Source organism: Hypanus sabinus, chromosome 1 (assembly GCF_030144855.1).
Source record: "Hypanus sabinus isolate sHypSab1 chromosome 1, sHypSab1.hap1, whole genome shotgun sequence".
NCBI lineage: Eukaryota > Metazoa > Chordata > Chondrichthyes > Myliobatiformes > Dasyatidae > Hypanus > Hypanus sabinus.
In genome coordinates, this window is record NC_082706.1 from 166,860,789 (window position 1) to 166,885,937 (window position 25,149).

The 25,149-nt window shown below is 38.3% G+C and overlaps 1 protein-coding gene across 2 annotated transcripts in view; it reads right to left on the reverse strand.

The window, feature by feature from the left end:
- Positions 1–9,525: 9,525 nt before the first annotated feature.
- Positions 9,526–25,149, reverse strand: part of LOC132399901 (peroxidasin homolog) — a 479,222-nt gene continuing 463,598 nt past the window's right edge. Inside the window, exons 24-25 of one of the 2 annotated variants that reach the window (XM_059980804.1) lie at positions 15,131–15,244; positions 9,526–11,688 (exon numbers count right to left, since the gene is read on the reverse strand). In XM_059980804.1, the coding sequence (XP_059836787.1) occupies positions 11,581–11,688; positions 15,131–15,244 (222 nt within the window). In that variant the 3' untranslated portion in view covers positions 9,526–11,580. The remainder of the gene's footprint in view (positions 11,689–15,130; positions 15,245–25,149) is intronic. The other variant, XM_059980814.1, reaches the window with a different exon arrangement.

Sequence of the window (25,149 nt, forward strand, 5' to 3'; positions counted from 1 at the left end):
TCTCAACTCATGTCCTCTTGTTTGAGTCTCCCCTACTCTCAATGGAAAAAGCCTATCCACATCCATTGTATCTATCCCCCTCATAATTTTAAATACCTCTATCAAGTCCCCCCTCAACCTTCTACGCTCCAAAGAATAAAGACCTAACTTGTTCAACCTTTCTCTGTAACTTAGGTGCTGAAACCCAGGTAACGGTCTAGTAAATCTTCTCTGTACTCCCTCTATTTTGTTGACATCTTTCCTATAATTTGGTGACCGGAACTTTACACAATACTCCAAATTTGGCCTCACCAATGCCTTGTACAATTTTAACATTACATCACAACTCCTATACTCAATGCTCTGATTTATAAAGGCCAGCATACCAAAAGCTTTCTTCACCACCCTATCCACTTTCAGGGAACTATGCACCATTATTCCTAGATCACTCTGTTCTACTGCATTCCTCAATGCCCTACCATTTATCATGTATGCCCTATTTTGATTAGTCCTATGTGCCATCTTTCAGCCCACTCAACTGGCCCAAATCTCTCTGCAAGCTTTGAAAACCTACTTCATTATCCACAATGCCACCTATCTTAGTATCATCTGCATATTTACTAATCCAATGTACCGCACCATCATCGAGATCATGAATGTATATGACAAACAACATTGGACCCAGTACAGATCCCTGAGGCACACCACTAGTCACCAGCCTCCAACCTGACAAACAGTTATCCACCACTACTCTCTGGCATCTCCCATCCAGCCACTGTTGAATCCATTTCACTACTTCAATATTAATACCTAACAATTAAACCTTCCTAACTAACTTTCCATGTGGAACCTTGTCAAAGGCCTTACTGAAGTCCATATAGACAATATCCACTGCTTTACCCTCGTCAACTTTCCTAGTAACCTCTTCAAAAATTTCAATAAGATTTGTCAAACATGACCTTCCACGCACAAATCCATGTTGACTGTTCCTAATCAGACCCTGTCTATCCAGATAATTATATACACCATCTCTAAGAATAGTTTCCATTAATTTACCCACTACTGACGTCAAACTTCCAGGCCAATAATTGCTAGGTTTACTCTTAGAACCCTTTTAAAATAATGGAACAACATGAGCAATATGCCAATCCTCTGGCACCATCCCCGTTTCTAATGACATTTTAAATATTTCTGTCAGAGCCCCTGCTATTTCTACACTAACTTCCCTCAAGGTCCTAGGGAACATCCTGTCAGGACTCAGAGACTTATCCTCTTATATTCTTTAAAAGCACCAGCACTTCCTCTTCTTTAGTCATCATAGTTTCCATAACTACCTTACTTGTTTCCCTTACCTTGCACAATTCAATATCCTTCTGCTTACTGAATACCGAAGAAAAGAAATTGTTCAAAATCTCCCCCATCTCTTTCGGCTCCACACATAGCTGTCCACTCTGATTCTCTAAGGGACCAATTTTATCCCTTACTATCCGTTTGCTATTAATATAACTGTAGACTACAGACTAGTTTCAATCGTAGGCAAATTGCAGTGGATTAAGTTTGTTCATGAGCTGGAGTTAGTACATACTACAACCAGCCTCTCAAAGCACTTAAAGATGGTGGATGTCCAAGCCACCAGGTAGTAGTCATGAATGCTCATTCGCTTATTTATCTCAGGAACCAAAACTCTTCTTAAAGTGTCCAAAGTGCTACACCAGCCCATTCATAATCCCCCTCACCATAATTCATGGCCCCAAACAGTGCTTCCAGTTGAGGCAACACTTCACCTGCAAATCTGCTAGGATCGTCCATGTGTCCAATGCCCCCAATGACGATGAAACCCATCGTAAATTGAAAACTGCTTTGTTGAGCACCTCTGCTGCATTCACCAAAAATGGAACATCCCAGTGGCTAAACATTTTAATTCCAATCCCCATTCATGTTCTGACATGTCGGTCCATGGCCTCATCTTGTGCCAACATGAGGCCACCCTCAGGGTGGAGGAGCAAAACCTCATATTCCATCTGGGAAGCCTCCAACCTGATAGTGTGAATATCAATTTGTCCCCCCCCCCTTCTATTCCCCACTATGGCCGCTTACCTCCTCTCATCTGCCTATCACCTCACCCCACCCCCCCCGGGTCCCCTCCTCTTTCCCTTTCTCCCATGGTCATACTCTCCTCTCCACTCTCATTCCTTCCTCTCCAGCCCTTTATCTTTCCCATCTTCCCTGCTTCACCTATCAGCTTCTAGCTAGACTCCTTCCCCTCCACCTCCTCATCCTTTTATACTGTGTGTCTTCTCCCTTCCTTTCCAGTCCTGAAGAAGGATCTCGGCCTGAAATATTAACTGTTTATACACTTCCATAGATGCTGCCTGACCTGCTGAGTTCTTCCTGCATTTTGTCTGTGTTGCTTCTTCTTAAAGCAAGTGGGAACCTCAGATTCAAGTAGGGAAAGGTTAAACATACCTGCAAGTTCCTACCCATTGATCTGCACAGGATCCAAGGACACTTTGGGGATACCATCTGGCTCAGTTGCTTTACATGGGTTCAATTTCCAGAAGACTGAATTTATTCTGTAGTGCACTGGAGACTGCCAGAGATATTCCATTCCCCTTCTGTTCAAAACGTGGAGAGAATGTATATACTCATCAGGAAGGGATGGCTGTTTTCATGCCACAACTGACAGCTGCTCTGGGACTCTATTTTGGACTGATATTGTCTCTTGCCATCCCTGATAGTTTTACAGAGGTTGCAGCTCTATTTCTTGTAAAGATCAGGGTCACAGATTTGCATGTCGCAGTTCAGTAAAGAGTGGATCTCCCTGTTCAGCCATGGCTTTCAGTTTGGGAACACTCAGACTAGCATCCTCAACACACTTGCTGATAAAAGTCCATAACAATGGTGATATACCCAACATGAACTAATATTACAGTCTTTAGTATTTCTTCCTCATCTTTATTTGTTCAATTATTTCTCTTAATCCTTCTGGACACAGTTAACTCACTGGTTAACATTCTTATCGAGAAGCATGGTTCAGAGTCAGAAATTAAGAACTTAATAAAGGCACCTAAATAAGTATGTAATTCAGGATAAATAATGTACTGTAGTACCTCTTCTGTACATGCAGCCTGGTATGGAAACAACAAGGTCAAGGACCATAAAGGCTAGAGAAAGTGATGGGTACAGCCAATCCATCACAGGTAATGCCCTCCCCACCATTGAGTGTATTTACATGGAATGCTGTCACAAGAAACCAGCATACATAATCAAAGACCCCCAACATCCAGGTCATTCCCTTTTCTCTCCATCAGGCTGTGGTACAGAAGCTTTAGGGCCCATACTACCAGCTTCATGAAAAATTATCACTCTACTACCATCAGACACCTGAAGCAGCATGGATAACTTTGGTCACAGAACTCTGAACTGATTCTACCTCCTATGGACTCACTTTCTAGCACTCTTTACAAGTCATATTCTCAACATAGCTTTAACCATATAACAATTACAGCACAGAAACAGGCCATCTTGGCCCTTCTAGTCCGTGCCAAGACTTTTATTTGCGTAATTTGTCAACTTTTGCCATCGATGCTTGTCATTCTTTATGCATAGTTTTTCATAAAACTCTATTGTATTTCTTTTCTCCTGTCAATGTCTGCAATAAAATTAACCTTAAGTTAGTATAAGGTAACATATACGTACTTTGGTAGTAAATATGTTGAACCTGAAACTTTGATTTCTTCTTCTTTCTGCTGAAATTTTGAGGGATGGCATGAAGTAATATTTTTGAGCCTATCAAGCCTGGAAAATAGTTGTGACAGCAAAACGCTAATACTGCAATCAATTTTGGAACTGGGTGCAGACAGGTCAAAGGCATTGTTCCCCTTTTAATTGTATGCATTTGAGGATATTGGCAAGCAATCAATTATGTTTAATTGCAAAGAGCAAACCCTAGAAATTAATGTTGTTATTAGAGTGAATGCCTGAGTTAGTTGATTGTATGTGGCTTGTAGTTCTGAACACATTTTCCATCAGTTTATTATACAGTGTTATAACATAAGTTCAATTTAATATCTGAGAATGTATATAGTATACAACCTGAAATCTTTACTCTTCACAGACATCCACAAAACCATAGAAAAAGCCCCAAAGAATGAATGGCAGAAAACGTTAGCACCCCAGAGCCCCCTTCCCCCTCCCATGCACAAACACAGGCAAAACCATCAACCCTCCCCCCCCTTGCTGCAGCAAAAGCCGCAACCCCCACCACCCACCACCCACCATGCAAGCAACAGCAAAGCTACTTTATGTTATTCTTAAATGTAAGCATCAGAAAATTAAGTTTATGAAGTTGTGGAGTAAAAGATAATGCAGTTGTAAATAATTAAGTTTAAAAATATAATCTAAGGGGGCTATTATTCATAACCAACAATAAAGCTCATAGTAATGTCACAAATATTGCTCAGAGGTGCATTTATTCCACTAATGCTGTTTTGTTGGAGGGGTAATGGTGATTTTATTAGTACTTGGAAACATGGTATCCAGTACACTTCCAAAGCAGTATCATAATAGGAATGAGTGGACTGTTGAGAAATTTCTCTGTCATTTTGAATAACCTGTCATTCCTGACTAAAGGATTTTCTTGAATCACTTAGCACCAAAAATAATGTGTAGTTGCAGGGAAGTGAAGATGCAACATAGAACAGTACAGCGCTGGAACAAACTCTTTAGGCCACGACATCTGGATGTGAACAGATACTAAATCTCTTCGCCTCCAAACCCTGCATAGATGCCACTATCGTATCAGCTTCCATGAGAACTTCAACAGCCCTTTCCAGGAACCTACCAATCGGTAAAAACTTGCCTGCACATCCCCTTTGAAATTTCCCCCTCTCACCTTAAATGCACACCCCCCCAGTATTTGACACCCTGGGAATATGATTCTAACTGTCTATGTCTCTCATAAGGTTAAGAACTTCTACCAGGTCTCCACTCAACCTCCAGCACTCCAGAACAAACAACCAAAATTTCTTCAACCTCTCTTTGTTGTTCATATGCTCTAATGCTGGCAACAACACACACAAAATGCTGGAGGAACTCAGCAGGTCAAATAGGATCTGAGGAGTGGAATAAACATTCAATGTTTTGGGCTGAGACCCTTCATCAGGACAGGAAAGGAAGAGGGAGGGGCATTTTTTTTTACTTGGGAGGGTTTGGGGTTTGATGTTCTCATTGCCATCTGCATGATATTTTTTGCTCATGGGGGAATTCATGTTCTTGTTGCTGTTTGAGCTATTTGATTTTTTTTGCACGTGGGGTGGGGGTTTGATGTTTTTCTTTGAATGGCCCCCATGTTTTTTTTGTTTCATGGCTGTCTGGAGAAGAGGAATCTCAGAGTTGTATACTGCATATGTACTTTGATAATAAATGCACCTTGAACCTTGAATGAGAAGGTAGAGGAAGGGGAAGGAGTACAAGCCGGCAAGAAATAGGTGAAACCAGCTGAGGGGGAAGGTAGGTGGTTGGAGGAGGGGGAATGAAGTGAGAAGCAGGGAGATATAGGTGGAAGGGCTGAAAAAGAAGGAATCTAAGAGGAATAAAGTGTAGACTAAGGCAGAAAGAGGAGGAGTGGCACCAAAAGGAGTTAATGGACAGGTGAGGAGAAGAGAAGCGATAAGAGGGGAGCTACCAGAGGTCCACTGGAAAATGCATTTTGCACCCTTCATGGCATTTCCTCATCCTTCCAGTAATGGAGCAGGCAAAACTGCGCACAATACCCCAAGTGCAGCCTAACAAATATTTTGTTTAACTGCAACATGACAGACTTGCTCTTAAACTCATTGCCCTGACAAATGAAGAGAAACATGCCATACACGATATTTACCAGCCTATCTGCTTAATATGGCCACTTCAGTAAAGGATGACAGGAGGAGGTGTTCAAGGTCATATGTACGTAATGTACCAGATGTGAGATGTGAATGCAACTTGGAGTCTTGTGTTCTTTGTGAATCTGCTTTCACAACAATGTTTTCTGGTATAAGTTACAATTGTAAGTTATTGAATCAGTCACCTCAATTTGCAGCAGAAATGCTCGGTTCATGCTTGGACACTGCCAATTGAATTACCACCAGCTGTGTAAACAGGGCAAGTGAGTCATTCTTGGAAGCTTGGTTGTGAGAGAGTTTTTCCATTTAGCTGCAGAACTCCAAGCTGCCTTGCTGGCAGATACTTAATCACGCTGTAAAAATGTCAGCATTTCTTTGGATGGAAAATAGATGTTTTAATTAGCTAAAACAAAGTTTTGTGTTCTGATTGTGATGTTCTTGACAGAGTTCCACGCAATTATTTCAGTCAAAATCTTGAATTAATGAACAATATTTGTTTCGTGGTTTAGCTACAGCATACTAAATAATGAGCACGTGAAATTATTCAGAAAGCTTACTAGTGATTACATGTCCTTTGAGTAAGTTTAATACATTATCAGTTAAAGATCATTAAATGCTTCTATCAACTTAATTTAAGAAAATAGTAACTTTATAATTAGTAGGTAATTTTAAAAAATAAGCTGATTGCAGTTACTTGCTTTTGACTCGATGTTTTGTTCCTGAAATACTACTCCCCTCAAAATTTTTACTGTTAATTTATAAAAAATCTCTTAACAAAGCCAATGTAATTAATTTAGGTGACTCAGAGTTACCTGAATAGTGACACGGTCTGTAGCTTGCAATTCAATTTTTATGAACTCTACCTCTGTTGCACAATACTTCTCAATGGATTAATTAAATTACATTGCAATATCTTATTCCACCAATATGTCGACAAATCATGGCAGTATGGCATTGCCCCCTGGCAATGTGCTTTGGTGCTTAACACTTGGTACTACAAATTATCACAAGGGAAGCATAAAAGCTCAGAAAGAAAATCAAAATTTTGCATTTAAATGAAACCAAAAGGTTTGCACATCAACTGCTGAAAAGTGCCTGCAGCTCATTAATAAACCACAGGGTATTGCAATTGTATCTGCTCACTTTCATTGAAACAATATTGTGTGCTATGAGGGACCTGGAATGTGGATGATAAAAATCACTTTGAAGCAGTGGGAAAATATAAGTAAGAATCTGAACCTAACTCAAGTGGAGAAATAGAGTTTGGATTAAGAAGGTTAATTTATCAATAAAATGCAATTTTCATTTTAGATATACAAACTTATGGTAATTGTTTATTGTGGACTGGAGACTAACCAAGTGAGTGGATAATACACAGAATGCAGACTGGGCATGTATTGGTGATTGTAATTACCATTACTACTGTAATGTAAGTAGGTCATTAGCCTTTACTATTCTATTATTTTTCACCATGAAGAACTTGTGGAGTGAAAGAGAATGCAGGAGGTTGCTTAGTGAAAGGGAAAGGCAGAAGAAGCTGTCAAATAATTAAATAAAAGTTTATTGTAAGAAATTTCTGCTAAAATGCTTTCTGGTTTCATTATCTGACCTTGAAAGCAGGTCAGAGATAACAACTTGCCTAACATCTCTTTTTAAGACTCTTGCATTTATATGTCATAACTTTATTCTTTCATGTTGCAAGGTGGATTTGGCATATGCCACTCCTGTGAAAAGTATGATTCTTGTTAGTATTGTCACTCCTTGAAACAACTTTTTTCCCTTTGTACAAGTTTTCCATCAAGTACGGCCATTGCAATCAACATAGAAATCTCACAGTATGAAAGGCATCAGTTAAGGCTGGAAGAGTTAATCCTTTTTGAGATGGATTGTAATGAAGGAGAGTTGTGAAATTCATTTCATCAACATTTTGGCTTGAAATCTTCTCCCTCTTACATCTGCCCAGTGGAAAAATTACTTCAGTCTGATCAATGGTGCATAAAAGGGGTCACCTGGAGCAGAGGAGAGGAGAGGAGTTCCCAAGGGCAGGCTTTTTTCTCCACAACATTTAAGAAGTAGCTTGGCCAGTACTTGAACTGCCCGTTTATAGAAACTATCAACAAAATGTTGCAGAATGTGATTACAGTAGATCAGTACAGGATAACCTGGACATGGAGCACTGAAGAACCTGTTTCTACCCCCTATCCTTCAGTTGCACATGTTGCAGCTCACTCCTTGGCTGTGAACATCATGTGGAAAATTAATTTTGTCAAACATAGAAACAGCTCTTCAACCTCCTCAATTAAATGGAAAATACTTTATAATCATTTTGCATGATTAAGATCACTAGGTGTTAAAAATAAATATCTCCCTGCACAAGTAGGTGTATGGGGATAAAAAAGCTAGCCTGTAGATTACATAGAAGTCTGATTTACCTGAGTGGAGTTGGGCAAACGCATAGCTGATTAGGTTTAATATGACTAACTGTGAAGTTAGATATTTTGGTTCTGAAGTAGAAAGACAGCTTATTATCTGATAGCTGATAGATTGGGAAATAGAAGGGTCAACAAAATTTGTGTGTCTTTATACAGCAGATGCTGAAAGCATGCATTCAGGTGCAGAAAACAGGAAGGGAAATTATACTTAGCCATTTGCGGCAAGGATACTAAAGTGCAATTTGACAGGCCCTAGATGAAGCATCTGGAGCTTTGTCTGTAGTTTTGGTCTCCTTATCTGAAGATGGATTTTCTTTTTTCCACAGAGGAATTGAAATTGAAAGTTTACTAGACTGATTGTTGGGATGGCAGTACTGAGACATGAGGAGACTTGATCAGTTAGACCTATATAGAATGAATGTGAAGATGTTTCCTATAGTGGGGGAGTCTAGGACCAGAGAGCACAGACTCAGAGTAGAATAATGTCCCTTTAAAATAGAGATCAAATGAATATCTATAGTTCAAGATGAATTTTGAACTTTGTTGCCACAGACGGTTGTGGAAGCCAAGTCACTGAGTGTATTTAAAGTGGAGGTTTATTAGTAAGGGCAGCAAAGGTTACAGGCAGAAGGCAGAATGGAGTTGACAGGGCAGAATGGAGTTGACAGGGCAGGATGGAGTGACAGAGCAGACTCATTGGGTTGAATGGCTTAATTCTGCTCCTATGTCATATATTTACTAGAATTTATAAGAATGAGAGAGCATGTAGAAACTTGAATGCCCAGAAACCTAGAAAATGACAATACTAAGTGGGAACAGGAGGGTACTGAAGTGAATGATTAGTTATGGTTATGCTGACTGATGCAGCAGGCATGAAGAGCATAAGGCTCTTTTACTTTTCCTATATCCCATCTTTCTAAAGAAAGAGGCCATTTTGCCTATTATGATTTCCAAATAGACAGCCAGAACTCACTTCCTGGCTCTTGGTCTAAAGATATATGGGTTACATCTTTTCAAGTATTTTATAAATGCATTGAAGTTTTACGTCTTTTGTACAGTTAATTCCAGAGGCTTGTTAATTACTGAGTAAAAAAATTTATTCGGTTACCCTCTATTCCTTCCACCAACTTACTTTGGATTGATGCCCCTTAAGTTGTCTCCAACAGAAAGAAACTGCCTGAGAGTAGATAACAACAAGGATGTTTACCTTCACTCAATTTGAACAATAATATGTTGCACTTGTTTATCTAAAAACTATAGCTGAGTCAATATTTTCCTCATACTTTGCCAATAAAGCACTTCACCCACTTCACATTAAAATTCTTTAATAGTGTGCATTTTGCTGACACTACAGACAAAATGTAATCACTGAAATGTACTCAGACAAAGAATATTTTTTCAGAGATAACATTGGTGTCATGGCATCATTGTAACTTAATAAAAAAACAGTTGTTTAGGATCTACGGTACATTTTGTTGTACACTAAAGCCATAGCTGGTATGCAGAGGCCTGTACGTTACATAAACAAGAATCATTTTGATGAATGTTGTTACACGGAATGTACAGGAAAGAAAAAAAGCCAGCTGCTCAGTGTCAATGCTTATAGTTCACATAAGTTTCCACTTACCCATCTATTTGATCCAATTCCATTAACCTATCCTTATATTTGTTTCTCCCTTTCCAGTCTCTCCTTTCATTAACTCAAAACTTGAGAAGCCAGGGCTATTTTTCAATAAACAAAAAGGTCTAAAACGAAAGTTAAGAGATATCAGCTGTGACTTACAGATAGCACTCTCATCTCTGAGTTGGAAGATTGTGGTTTCAAATCCTACTCCAAAGATTTAAGTACAAAAATAAGTGACGATAATAAGAAGAAGATGGCACCATTATGAATAGCAGAGGAGTTCACCTGCCTAGTATGTATTCCTTAATCAATTTGTAAATTGAACTCTAAGTTTCTGTAATCAGTATATTCCTGAATAATTCTGACATTAATTAAAAATAAACTGCATTGGCAAAAATGGGCAATCAAAATGGTTGTGTCAAAACCTGATAAGATTTTATCAGATCTAGATTTAGGTTTTTCTTTTGTCAGGTGCAATAATATAAATAAAATTATTATTCAAAATAGAGGCATGAATATATAAAGATACATATATCTTTATATTTCTACCTTGATGATTGGACCAAAATTGTCAAATCTGTTGTTTAAATATGAACAGTGAAACCATTTAACAAGTACTGACATTGTTAAAGTATCAAGGTCTCTGATAAAAATTTGCTCACAAACTTGCAATCTTTTTTAAAATACTATCAACTATTTTTCAAGAAAGAACTGTATCTGTATGGCTGTAAATTTCATAATTTGCAGCACCATTTATCAAATTATATGATGTTACATAAAACATTCATGGTATTCATGAAATGTGTTTTAATCACTTTTTAAAAATTCACTGTACATTGCTTAAAATGATAATTGAAAGATCAGTATTTAATTACTTTCATACTAGGCTTTATAACAGACATGTCAAATGTTACATCAAGTCAGCACTATATTTGGTAGTTATAGTTGAATTGATACAAAACCTTGATAAAATTAGAAATAAAAATATAACCTGACAATAATTCATTTTTGAGACAAAATGATCAGCACCATATTTTTGCACAGTACATTTTTGGTTTTGTGCAGCTTGTGAGGTACATTTGGTAGAATGAAGGCAATGGATCTTTACACCAATGCCACCATGGCTTTTAAAGCTTCCTCATAAACATTACTCTGACCACACAGATGGAAAATACCAAATGGTTAGTCTCTGGACAGTGTATGCAAAGACAATATAATCACTTCTCAGTGAACTTTACCATAATGTTTATCACTGTTTCAAATAATAACTTAATACAAAATTCAATCCCTATTGTGTTACCTATGTAACATGTTTTAATATGAACGGGTATCTTGACACAGTGATAAATTGTAATGGTCTTCAAAGATATCATTATACTTTTTAATGTGAACAGTTTAACATTCAGACTGCAGGTAGATTAGTTCATAATTCCTGACTAAGGCCACCTTTGTACTTTGATTAGACTGACATGCCCTTGCATGGGAGATTTTGCTTAAAATATAAAAGGGATGAGCAGAGAAAGACAGCAGTAACCAGAATGTGAGTAGAAAGTTTTTTTTTGTTTTCTCGTCTGTGATTTTATCAGATGTCAGTAGGTGATGCAAAATGCTAAGAGTTGTTTTATTTTCCCCAGAAGACTTCTTTCTCGAACTGCACAGATGATCATTTTCTGCTTTTTGCACAGACAGGACAGCATCTCCCTTTCTTTTTGATTGTTTTGGTGCACTTCAGAGGAGGGCACTTCTCCACATAGCAGGTAACTTGACCGTTCTAGGAAACAGAAGCAACCGGGTAAGAGTCAAAGTGTGTTTACAACTGTAATAATTGTCATTATCCATGTACACTCCTGTAGGAAAAATACCTTTTAGTTATACGTGCATCATAGTTGTCAATTCTCATTTTTCACTATGGGAATTTACTCATGATTATCTACCTGAAATGCATATTGAATCTAAAATGTAAATCAGTTATATAATTTTTTTCAATCTTCGCTTTAAAAAGGTCCTGTCTCTGAAAAGTATACATGCACATTATCTAGGAGAAACTGCAAACCATACTGAAATTGTGAAGGGGATCTTATATTGCTGATTACTCAGTATCAACCAGCTCAACAGTCAAACCTACAAACTCGCCCAAGGCATTCAGCTGAGAATGAGGTTTCCTGTGGATTCTGCAGCAGTATTGCTGCAACCTATCGCACAGACCTGCAGCAATATTTCTGTGTAAGTCCTTGCTGCAACTTACGGTGAATAGTACTAAAAGTGGCCTGGAAAATATGATGAAAGCAGGTCATAATAATAAGGGAAATCAATAAATAAATACTGCATATATTTAAAAACTAATTAAAAATATAAAAAGCAGTAAAAATCAGTTGGTCAGGCAACTGCTCTGGGAGGAATTGATGTTTCAGATATGGGGCCCTTCATCAGAACATCTGTAAAGAGCTCCATCTCGCTGCTTCCTCTGTGGAGTTCCTGTTAACTGAGAAATAGGCAAGAAACAACTTCTTATATAACAAAACGTCAAGAGGCCATGGGAAGGGGAGATCCAGTCCGCACAATGGAAGCCAGAGTATAAGGACTGTCACATCACACATAACCAGTTAAATGATCACACAAAAAGGTCCAGGTCAAGGGTCTTCATGCTTTGTTAAAATTTATGTTAAAAACATACTCTTCTATTATTTCTGTGCCATGGCTAGGCAGCCAATCATGTCAGAAATCCTCTGTGCCATGAAAATTTCTGGGCGGTGAGACCATTTCCCTTTTGTAACTGGTGGATATTGGGCATCAGTTTGAACCTTGGGAATAAAAATACAGGAGCCCTGAAGAAAGCTATTTTTAATTTCACCAATCACTAAGGAAATGTATCACATTCGGATTTATTAACTGTTTTGCTCTCTGTGGAATCTACTGGAAAATAAAAGTGCTATTTTCCTGCTGGCTGTTTTAAGTTAAAATAATGTCCTGAAACAGGACCATCATGCGCAAAATGTACAATTTCAGGAATACCTGTGGGTTCTGTGGATTCCTAAAAGTCAGAGCAAAGAGCACAAAACAAAGTTACATCTTCTTTCATAGGTGGAAAGAGGTTAGTGAAGCATAGCATCAGTATAAGTGTGATGGGTGGTTTTAATTTTTTTCTATATAGTGTAAGATTAAAGACAAATTAGGGAGAAATTAGTCTTTGATCATCATTACTGGCTATTCGTACTAGCAGCTAGGAATAATGCCCAGAGATACTAGATATTGCAGAAACTGGAATATGGAGCAAAGTCAAAAGGCAAGAGGAAATGGACAGTCGAAACTTTTGGTTCAGGAAGGAATCATACCTACCTCTGCACAGTCAGCTCCATCATGGTTGATGGAATTAATACTTCAGGGACATTTAACAGGCTCCGAGATAGGCACATGTGGGAGGAAAGGGTTAGATTGATCTTGGAGTTGGTTGAAAGGTTGACACAACATTATGGGCTGATGGGCCTGTACTTTGCTGTTCTAGGTTCTAAGTGTACAAAGGTTGCTACAGCTCCTGGCCATGGATATGACACTACCAATCAAAGCTGAATTTCATTCTATTACTGTATTCTATAAAGCATATAGTCTAGCATCAATTACCTCGTCAGGCTAGATCTGACATTTATCACTGAAAGATGATGGATGTAACATTAATGTAAGGAAGGACAACCCAATGATTGGTTACAAATACAGACAGAGGAAACAGTTAAATTGCACCACAAAGGCAAAATTTAAAAAGTCACAAAATACAGGACTGAAGGTGCTGTGTTTAAATGCGTGTAGCATTTGGGATAAAGTGGATGAACACATGATGCAATTAGAGATTGGTCGGAATGACGTTGTAGGAGTCATTGATTTGTGTCTGAAAGAAGGCCATAGTTGGGAGTATCAAAGGATATACTTTGTATCAGAAGAACAGAAAGGAAGGCATAGACAGGGGTATGGTTCTGTTGGTAAGAGATGGAATTACATCTTTAGAAAGAGGTGCATTGCTGACAGAGAATATTGAGTCTTTGGGGTGGAGTTAAGAAATTGCAAGGATATAAAACCCATTATGGGAATCATATATATACCTCCAAATAATAGCCAAAGTGTGGGGTTGAGATTGAAAAGGCATGTAGTAAAGGTAATGACACAATTGTAATGGGGGACCTGAATATGCAAAGTGATTGGGAAAATCAGGTTGATGTTGGATGGCAAGAGAGAGAATTTGTTGACATGATTGAATTCATACTTCATGTATACGTGATGCATGTATCAGTATCACAATGAAATAAAGGGTATCACAGAGGCATGTCGGGATGATGGCAGAGCAGAGGCAGCTGAAGTTTCTGGGAATAGTTTACAAGGCGCAGGAGATATATGTATGTATGTATGTGTATATATCAGAGATATATGAGAAGTTCTCATATGGTAGGGGAAAGCAACCATGGCTGACGAGGGAAGTTAAGGACTGTCATCATACAAAATTCCCATAAGGTTAATTTATAGATTGAGTCTGTGGTAAAGAAGGCAAATGCAATGTTGGCACTCATTTCATGAGTAAAAGAATATAGAAGCAAAGAGACAGTGCTGAGGCTTTATAAGACACTAGTCAGGCCACACAGAGTATTGTCAATAGTTTTGGGCCCCATATTTCCGAAAGGATGTGTTGTCATTGGAGAGAGTCCAGAAGAGGTTCACAAGGATGATTCCGAGAATGAAGGAGCATTTGGCAGCTTTGAGCCTGTACTCACTGGAATTTAGAAGGATGTTTCCTGTGGTGGGGGTATCCAGAGGGCACAGCCTCAAAATTGAGGGTTGACCTTTTAAAACAGAGGTAAGGAGGACTTTTTTAGCCAGAGGTTATTGAATCTGTGGAATGTTCTGCCACAGACTGCAGTGAAGGTCAAATCCATGGGTATATTTAGGCCGGAAGCTGATCATTTCCTGATTGGTCAGGGCATCAAAGGATATGGCAAGAAGGCAGGTGTATGGGGTTGAGTGGGATCCAGGATCAGTCATGATGGAATGGCAGCGCAGACTGGATAGGCTGAATGGCCTAATTCTGCTCCTATTGCTTATAGTCTTAAGGTCTAAGATCAAATACAATCCCAGCAGTAAAATTTAGCTGGATGAAAAATACACATCGAATAACCAATATTTTAAATATTCTGCATTCTATAACTGAATATTATCTGTAATCTAATCCATACCTTACACCAGCAGGAAGTACAATCTTCTTTTTTCCAGTGATTGTTTTCATTCATATGATTTCCCAATTCATCTGTGCATCCATGTTGTTTCAGGCGTGACTCCAGTTGGTCGATCTAATGAAAAGTTGAGATATACATTACAAATATCATGTATGTTTTGTCTGGGCTAACTGGACTTCGTGAAATTCTTAAGGATCATTATCTGATTAACACTAAAGACAATAGCACTTTCACAAAGCAATGTGTACAGAAAGAGCAGCATTGTTGGCAGGGTATAATTTCTACACTACCATTGACTGTGAACAGATTATTTCTTCAGGGTAAAAAACTGCTCAGTTTTTTTTACCTGCGAAGGAAAACTTGTGAAATCCTCTCTGAAAAAGAAGAAATGTTTTGTAGCATTGTATGTCACCTGCATACAATGCTGCAAAGAATAATCTTTGCCTTACGCAGTTCAGCTCTCTGGAGAGCAAGATTTTCATTTGGTACAAGGTCACAGTCTCACTTCTTTTATCTGATGGTCAGATATTCATTCTCTCCCAGCAGTGTTTGTCCATCTGCGGGCAATTGAAATCTGGTCCAGATATTTATAAGCAGGTGAGGAAGAAGCAGAGAAGGCCAAAAACTGATGTGGGAGGCAGATTTAAAGGCAGGAGCTCATTACTAATATTGTTTAATAGGCCAAATAGGCTGGTTGACAAACTGGATGGAAACTGGACAGGAAAAATTGCACAAAAAGTTACAATGGTCAATATTCAGTGTTGACTTTTGGTTACTGAACAGGCTGCAGTTAAGTGTCTGAAGCGGGCAGAATGAAAATTGTTTATTGATTAATGGATGTTGGGGTTTACAGACAGGAAGAAGTGAAGCTAAGGTCACTTTAGGAAGCTGCAGAGTTCAACTGTAGAAGTTAAATTTAAATCAGTATTCCAATTACACTGTTAAGAGCTGGAGTTAAAAATAGCCCACCTATCAAGACCTGTAGGTTTGCTGAAAATAGATTGGTGTCATTTCTTGTTTCATTAATTAACTAAACTATTAAGGAAGTATTATAAAATCAACCAGAATGCTATCTTTGTTTGTTATATATGCATGTTAACAGCTTGTTATAATTGATTTCCTGCTTTGTGACACTTGGAAAGGCTAATGATATTACAGTTAAATAGACAGTATTAATTTCATTCACATCAAACTGACTGAAATTAAATATTAATCACCATTATTGATTAAATCCTGTTTGCTGACATTCCAATTTCACCTGAGGAATACTAGAGAATTCTGTTGCAAAGAAAACACAATTCAAACATGTTTTTTATTATCCAGGATGGATGCCTATAATTGTCTTTGTAGAGGTGAACGTTGCAAATTTTATCTTAATCCCCTCCATTTTTCTCTGTTGAGTGCTCTATCATGCATTAGCATGTCAGACGTACACAGAAGTAGATTAAGAAGTTCACAGAAAGATGGCACTACACCATTCAGTTCCTAGTCGGTGGCACATTGCATTTCTCATTTTTGTGTCAATTCTGATTCCAATTCTGATTCTACAACTGTTTTGAGCTTTTAGAACAAGTGATTTGTTGATGCTGATCAGTTTACTGGTAAAGTATCAGCACTACTGCCTAAGAATAGGAATAGCAGAAGTCACTAGGTAAAGTTCTTTCTTGATGGAAAAGCCTTACCTGTAGCAAATGTACTGGGTCTCATGTTCTGAATTTTCCTGTAGAGAACCCTCAACCAATACGTTCTTATATTACGTTCAGTATATATTAACAGCTTAACACATTTGGCCTCAGATAATATTTTACTGGTAAAATATTACCTAACTGGCACATGCCATACAATAAACAATGCCTGTTGGCATCTCTCTATGGGCTGTGTGTGTAAATGTAGGAAAGGTAGCACACAGAAGCAGAAAATACCAATATTTTTAATGTTTTAGACACTGCATGAAATTAAATAAAAATAGAAGTGCATAGATTTAAGGAAACAGCTAAAACTTTATTACTTTTAAGAGTCATAGCGTCATACAGCAACTGGACCTTGAGGCCCACCAAGTCCATGCCAAAATAAAGCACCTATTTTTGCTAATCTGATATTAATCTCATTTTATTCATCTTTCATGCTTGCCGGATTCGACCACTCACTCACACAAGGTCCATTGACACTGGCAATTAACCTACCAACCTGTTTGTGTTTGGGAAGTGAGAAGAAGCTGAACAGCCAGTGGAAAGTCAAACATTCATGAGAGGAATGGGCAAAAGCCCACGCATGCTGCCCCAAAGGATAGGATCAACTTTGAATCACACGAGATTTGAGGCAGCAGTTCTACGAGCTGTGCCACTCTGCAGATTTATTTTTATTTACACCAATACAACAATTTGGATTACTGTACTTTGATTTTTTCATGGTGGCTCAAAATGTATCTGTCATTTCAGATAGTTGTGGGATAAGTTGTTGTGATACTAGCATAGAACCAAATGAACTGCTGTCTTAAATCATGCATCAGATGGATATTAATGGATGGAATTCCCTTCCTTGCTTTCAATTGATATTTGGCAAAATGGTACACGATGAAGTCACAGCAAACCTTTACCACGTGGAAACCCATGAAGTCTTGCAATCGCATGGGTGCATAACAAGAATACAAAGACAATGCTTTTTCATGAAGATACTTTTCATAATTTCAAAGACGGTCATTGTTGGTCGGAGGCTGCAGATTCAAAGCAAAATATTGGGTTTTCAGTACCGTGGATTGGATTGAGGTTTTGACCTTTTTCCAATTAAATCCAAAGCGGTTCTGGAAATTTAACCAAATGGTTCTGCCTTGCCCATATGATGTAATTTCCACATTATATGCATTTCAAATGATGTCACATCTTATGCAACAGATGATACAGTTGTGGAGGATAATCTCCCAGAAGAATGCCATGGAGACTGCCATTGAGCATGGGTCCGTGGTGCAGAAGGGAAAGAGAAAAAAAGGGAGTGGTAGTGATAGGGGGCTTGATAGTCAGGGGTACAGACAGGAGATTCTGTGGATGTGAACTGGACAGCCAAATGGTATGTTGCTCCCAGGTGCCAGGGTCAGGTACATCTCAGATTGCATCCACAACATTTTGGAGATGTGGGGAGAGCAGCCAGATGTCTTGGTAAATACGGGTACTATTGACATTAAAAGGAAAAGCAAAGAAGTCCTGAAAAGAGAATTTAGAGAACTAGGTAGAAAGCTAAGAAGCAGGACCTTCTGGATAGTAATTTCTGGATTGATGCTTGTGCCATGTGCCAGTGAGGATAGAAACAGGATGATATTCTTAACACTTTATTTTCTCTTATTATTATTGACATATTGCTTAGCTTTGTTAATCAGTTATTTGCTAATTTAATTCTTTATTGTATATAATGACATATTGACTTAATGTATCTTTTTTGTTAATCTTCAATAATAATTAATAAAAAGATTTTAAAATGAAAAATGAAACAGGATGATATGACAGATGAAAGCATGGCTAAGATTCTTGGATCATTGGGATCTCTTCTGGGGAAGGTATACAAAAGTAACAGGCTGCACTTGAACCTGAAGGAGACCAATATTCTCATGGGCAGGTTTGTTAGAGCAGTTGGGGATGCTTTAAAATAATTTGCCAGCAAGTGGGAAACAGAATATAGGAACTTCGGATAGGACTCATGGTAAAAAAGCAAAGATAGCATGTAGTCAGATCGTCAGGAAGGGCAGGCAGATGATAGAACATAATTGCAGCCAGCAGGGTGAATATCAGTGCATTGGGTAAGTAGAATCAAAAAAGATGGCAAATACAGTACTCAAAGTGTTATATCTCAATGCACGGAGTGGATGAAATGAGGTGGATGATCTTGTTGCAATATTATAGATTGCCAGGTATGATGTTGTGGCCATCACTGAATCGTGGCTGAAGGATGGTTGTAGTTGGGAGCTGAATGTCCAAGGTTACACATTATATTGGAGGGATAGGCAGGAAGGCAAAGGGCAAAGGCATGGCTCTGCTGGTGGCACCAAATCAGTAGAAAGATGTGACATAGGACTGGAAAATGCTGAATCCTTGTGGGTTGAGTTAAGAAACTGCAAGGGTAAAAGGACTCTGATGGCATTTGCATACAGTTCTCCCAACAGTAGCTGGGATGTGGACCACAGATTAGAACAGGAAATAGAAAAGGCGTGTCAAAAGGGGAAAGATATGATAGTCATGGGAGATTTCAACATGCAGGTCGAATGGGAGGATGTTGGATTCAATTGTTGAGGATGAGTTTATGGAGTACTTGGAGACACAGGACAAGATAGGACGAAGTCAGCATGGTTTTCTTCAGGGAAAATCCTACCTGATGAACCTCTTGGAATTCTTTAAGGAGATTACAAGTAGGACAGATAAAGGGGATGCAGCGGATGTTGTATTTTTGGACTTTCAGAAGGCCTTTGACAAGGTGCTGTGCAATAGGCTGCTAACCAAGTTAACAGCCCATGGTATTACAGGAAAGTTACTGGCATGGTTAGAGCATTGGCTAACTGGTAGGAGGCAGCAAGTGGAGATAAAAGGATCCTTTTCTGGTTGGCTGCCAGTGACTAATGGTGCTCCATATGGATTGGTGTTGGGTTCGCTTCATTTTATTCTATATGTAAATGATTTAGATGATAGAATAGATGGCTTTGTTGCCAAGTCTGCAGATGTTATAAGGATTGGTGGATGGGAAGGTAGTGTTGAGCAAACAGATAGGCTGCAGAAGGACAGAAAAATGGGCAAGGAAGTGGCAAATGAAATACAATGTTGGAAAATGTATGGTCATGCACTTTGGTAGAAGAAATAAATGTGTATTTTCTAAATGGAGAGAAAATCCAAAATTCTGAGATGCAAAGGGACTTGAGAGTCCTTGTACTCGTAAAGGTTAAATTGCAGGTTGTGTTGGTGATGAAGAATGCAAATGTAATGATAGCATTCATTTCAAGAGGTCTAGAATATAAGAGCTGAGGCTTTATAAGGCTCTGCTGAGGCCTCACATTGAGTATTGTGAACAGTTTTGGGCTCTTCATCTTAGAAAAGATGTGTTGGCATTGGAGAGGGTTCAGAGGAGGTTCAGAAGGATGATTCTGGGAACGAAAGGTTTATCATATGAAGAGCATATGATAGCTCTGGGTCTGCACTCACTGGAATCTAGAAGGATGAGTGGGGATCTCATTGAAACCTTTTAAATGTTGAAAGGCCTAGACCAAGTAGATGTGGAAAGGATGTTTCCCATGGTGGGAGACTCTAGGACAAGAGGGCACAGACTCAGGATAGAGGAGTGTCCATTTAAAAGAGAGATGCAGAGAATTTTCTATAGCCAGAGGGTGGTGAATTTGTGTAGTACCACAGGCAGCTGTGAAGGCCAGGTCATTGGGTATATTTTAAGGCAGAGCTTGATAGATTCTTGGTTGGACTCGGCATCAAATGTCATGGGGAGAAGGTCGAAGAGTGAGGCTAAAGGTGGGAGAGAAAAAAGATCAGCCGTGATTGAATGGTGGAGCAGACTAGTTGGGCCAAATGGCCTAGTTCTGCTGCTATGTCTTATGGAAACATTACTGAGGTAATTTTTCATATTATCCTAGAAACACCTACCATTGGGATGCCCCCAGGTCATCCCAATTTTAATAATGATAGTTTAGGCTATTCCCATTCAAGGCAGCTGTTGATTAACTTTTCTCCCTTGAATCCTTTTGCATTCTTCAGCAACCTGGTCCTGCATTTGCTCCAAACTCCTGACTGACCCAAGTCCTTACGCATGACTACCATATTTGCACAGCTGTCAGTGCTGCCCTCACTCCAACATCTACCCTGGTCCAGGTTCATCTCTCCACCTTCCTACACAGCCACATTATTCTACCTACCATACCCCCAGAAACTAAACACACAACTCTGATCTCCAGATGGCTACGAGGCTCTGACTGCCTTTCTTGTCATGAACCCACTGGTCCTAAACACCGTCTAGCTTAAATCATTAAGCATGGACTATGCTGAGCTTTGAGGTTCCAGGCTTTTACCTGAAATAGTGTTCAATACCCCACAGTGGCATTAAAACATGCCTTTTAGTACACACGTCACTCTCTACATCTGAGATAATGAGTTCATATATTCAGCACTGGTTTACAAGCTTGAATTAAGTTATCAGAATCCTCTATATGCGGAAGTGTCTTGTTATTACAAATTCCCAAATACTACCTTATTTCATTTACTTTCATTTTAACTTCTAAACCTAAAGGGTGGAGTTCTTTGAGCAGGTAACAAATTCAGGGGTTCCCAACCTTTTTTATGCCATGGTCCCATACTATTAAGCAAGGGGTCCACGGATCACATGTTAGGAACCCCACAAAGGAAATATGGTGGAAGTTATTTACTTGGATTTTCATGACAAGGTGCCACACACAGGGCTGTTAAACAAAATAAGAGCCCAAATTATTAGAGGAAAAATTCCAGCATGGGTAGAAGATAAGCTGATTGGCAGAAATCAGAGAGTGGAGGATAAAGTGGTCCTTTTCAGGATGGTTGCCCAGTCACCAATATTCTTGTCAATCACTGGCAATACCATCACCTAATCTGCCACCCTAGCAAAGTTAAGGAGATTACGATTGGTCAGAAACCCAAACTAACTATATAAAAACTGTGTCTACTGAGGCCAGGAGAAAGATTGGATATTGTGTAATAATTGCCTCATCTCCTAGAAATCCAGCACCTACTGGGCACATGTCAGAAGAGATATGAAACACCTTGCATTTGCCTGACTATGTGCGGTTCCAACAACTCCCATTAAGCTCAACATGATCCATAACAAAGCAGTCCTTTTGACTATTACTGCCCAAAACTATTATTTCTTCTCCAACCGTCATACAGTGGTTGCTGTGTGTTCTATCAGCAAAATGTGTTGCATGTAATCGCATCAACTACACACAGCTTCCCCAAACAGTCAACGTCAACCTCCATAACTAAGAAGAACATAGGCAGTAGCCACATGGGGATGTCATCAACTGCAGGCTCACCAAGTCACACGCCATCCTGACTTGGAAATATATTGCTTTCATCATCATTAGTTCTAAATTCTAGAAAGTCCATCCTATCTGTATTGCTGGAGTGCCTCCACTAGAAGAACTGCAATGTTTCAAGGAGTTGGCTTACACCTGGGCATTAACATTTCAGTTATATCATATATGTTTAATTTAAGTTTTTTTTTTGCGAATGCTACTTACAGTACATGATGCTACGTGCCGGTGATGCAGCTTCTCATTGCATCTGTGCATACATATACTCATGCATACAACATTAAACTCAACTCAACGACAGTCAGGGATGGGCAATATGTTTAGTTCTCATCAGTAATGTTCAGGTTCCTATTAAGTGAATAACAAGGTAAAGATCCTACAAAGGAAACTTCACACAGCTTCTTCAGGGTGCTCTGGCTACTCAGTTAAAATTAAAATTCCTGAGACAAAATTTGGAGGAGAGATAAAGAGTTTCTCTGGCATCTAAACTTTCTTTTTGAGTCAATGCGAGTAAAATAAGTTAGTGTTTATTTATCTCAATAGGTTTTGTGAAATTATGCTTTATTTGTTCACATAAAAGTCATTTCCTTTCAAGGAAATTCATTATCAAAACAAAGCCCTTTGAGGATTTTCGAATCCTAAATAAATGGAAGTCTAGCAAACATAAAATAATACTGGAAGTGATTATTGTTAACCTACTAGTGGAGTTCCAAATACAACGTGGAGAGAGACTAAGTAGATAGCCATTCATTCCTGCAACACAAATGGCTTTTCAGAATAAAGGGAAGCTAAAGTGTTATGGTTGAAAGAAATGTTTATCTTTTGCAAAGATTACTCTATTGATTACTCAGAGATTAATTCAACCAAAAGAGAAATGGAATGATCGTGCTTTCATTCCTGAGGTAAATTAGCATTCTTTTTGGTATTTGACACATTTTATTCCGACAATATGTTGAGGCAAATAAAAAGTTAATAAAAACAAGAGAATATTGCTAGATCAGCAGAATACAATTTTTCTATATTCAACACCGTACAATGCAATGATCAAGCTATATCTGGGGTATTATGTGTCATTTTGTAAAAGGCTGTAAAAAGCTATTTTATGATAATAAGAAGGGTGAAAGGAAGTGAATCTGAGAGATATGAGCACAAAAAATGTAAGTGGGACACAATAATGAGGAAATACTAAAGTGCCATAATCAATATAAAATAATTTGCTTAACATGATTTCTGAATATGATCTTACAGTTAGGTCACTTTTTAGAATTAGGTGTCATAATTATAAATTGCCAAACCAATTTATATTCTTACTTAAGGATTGAGGCACCTTCAGAACTTACTAGTGGATAACAGAGCTGCAGTCTTTGACCAATCAACAAGCAGTCAGAGAGAGGCTGGGAGTGTTAGGTTCAGTTTGTAACACATCGGTGGCCATACCATTTTTCTTAACCTTTAGTTTTCTCTCGTCTGTTTTACACCAAGTGCTAATATCTTCTTTTCAAGATTTCTTTTTACTCCCAAAAATTGTGGCACAGAGGATTACCGTGATAAAAGCTCTAGTTTTATCCAACTGTATTTTACAGGGAAGAGGAACTATATTCTGACAGAATATTACTTCAATATCTGAATGGATCTGTGAAAGAACATTAAATTGTCCTTCTCCAGAACAAATAATTCAATGTTGGTGATGATAATAAGTTAATTTAAAATAGAATGAGTCTTTTAAATTTTGTAAATACCAAAACCGATGAAAATGGGTTAAATTCATAAAATACAACAGTTCCCATGACTAGGTTTGGTATGATCAACGTTCCTATGGAAATCCTGTTAGAAATTCTCAGATTAATGTTTGACACATTTCTAGTTCAATGTTACGGGAAATAGATTTGGATGTTGCAAATCTTTGAACGATGGAAAAGATTGAATCAATGTTAACCATTTGGATATTGGTCATAACAGTAAATACAAATCATTAAAGAAAAATAATTATTACGAATGCAAATAAGGGAATTATGCAAACTACCAGTCAAAATAAAGTATTACCTTTGCAGAATCAGATTTTCTAATTACACATTAGCAAAAATATGCATATTGAGTTACCAGGAGATGTAGATGAGATTGAGACTCATTTATATTATGAATTCACATAGTATATAGAAAGTACAAGCCATGATGTCTGTACCTAACACAACGTCAAATTAAACAAAATCTCATCTGCCTGCAAACAGAGAAGCAATTCCATCACTCTCTGTGAGGAGTTTGTATGTTTTCCCTGTGTGTGGATTTCTACTGGATGCCCCAGGTTCCTCCCGAATTCCAAAGGTGTACAGGTTAGTAGTTTAACTGGTCACTTGCTGGAATTGCGCAGTAGGAATTTTTGGGCTGGAAGGGCCTATTCCTGTACTCTATCTCCAAACAATATTAGAGAGCATGAGTTCCCAATGTTTTTTATGCCATGGACCCCTACCATTAACTGAAGGGTCTGTGGACTGCAGGTTGGGATCCCCGGGTAGAGTTAAGTTAATTCATTAAATAATTTTCATAGAAACTTCTTTGAAAGAAAAAAATTCTTTCAATGAGCTGTCAAACAGGATGATGGAATCTGGCTACTAAATACCCTTAAAGCATAGGATTATGGATTAAGGATTGGAAAAGGGATTAAACTGATGTTCATTTTTTCGTTACCAAGGAGACAAATGTGACAAATGGGCTCCCCTGTGCCACAAAATAACCATGATTTCTATGATTCTATGGCATTAATTTAAACTAAATAGGGGAATTCTCCTTGATGTCCGGCTCAGTATTTATCCATCAGCCATCAGGTGGTCATTATCATAGTACAAATTCTGTGACCATAATGTTTGTATTTGGCTACTATTCCCAACATTATTACAATGAACACTCCTCTAAGTTAAATAATCAGTTCTGTAGCATTTGGGGTCAGTTAAAGATCATGAGAAGTAATCTATATCTACTA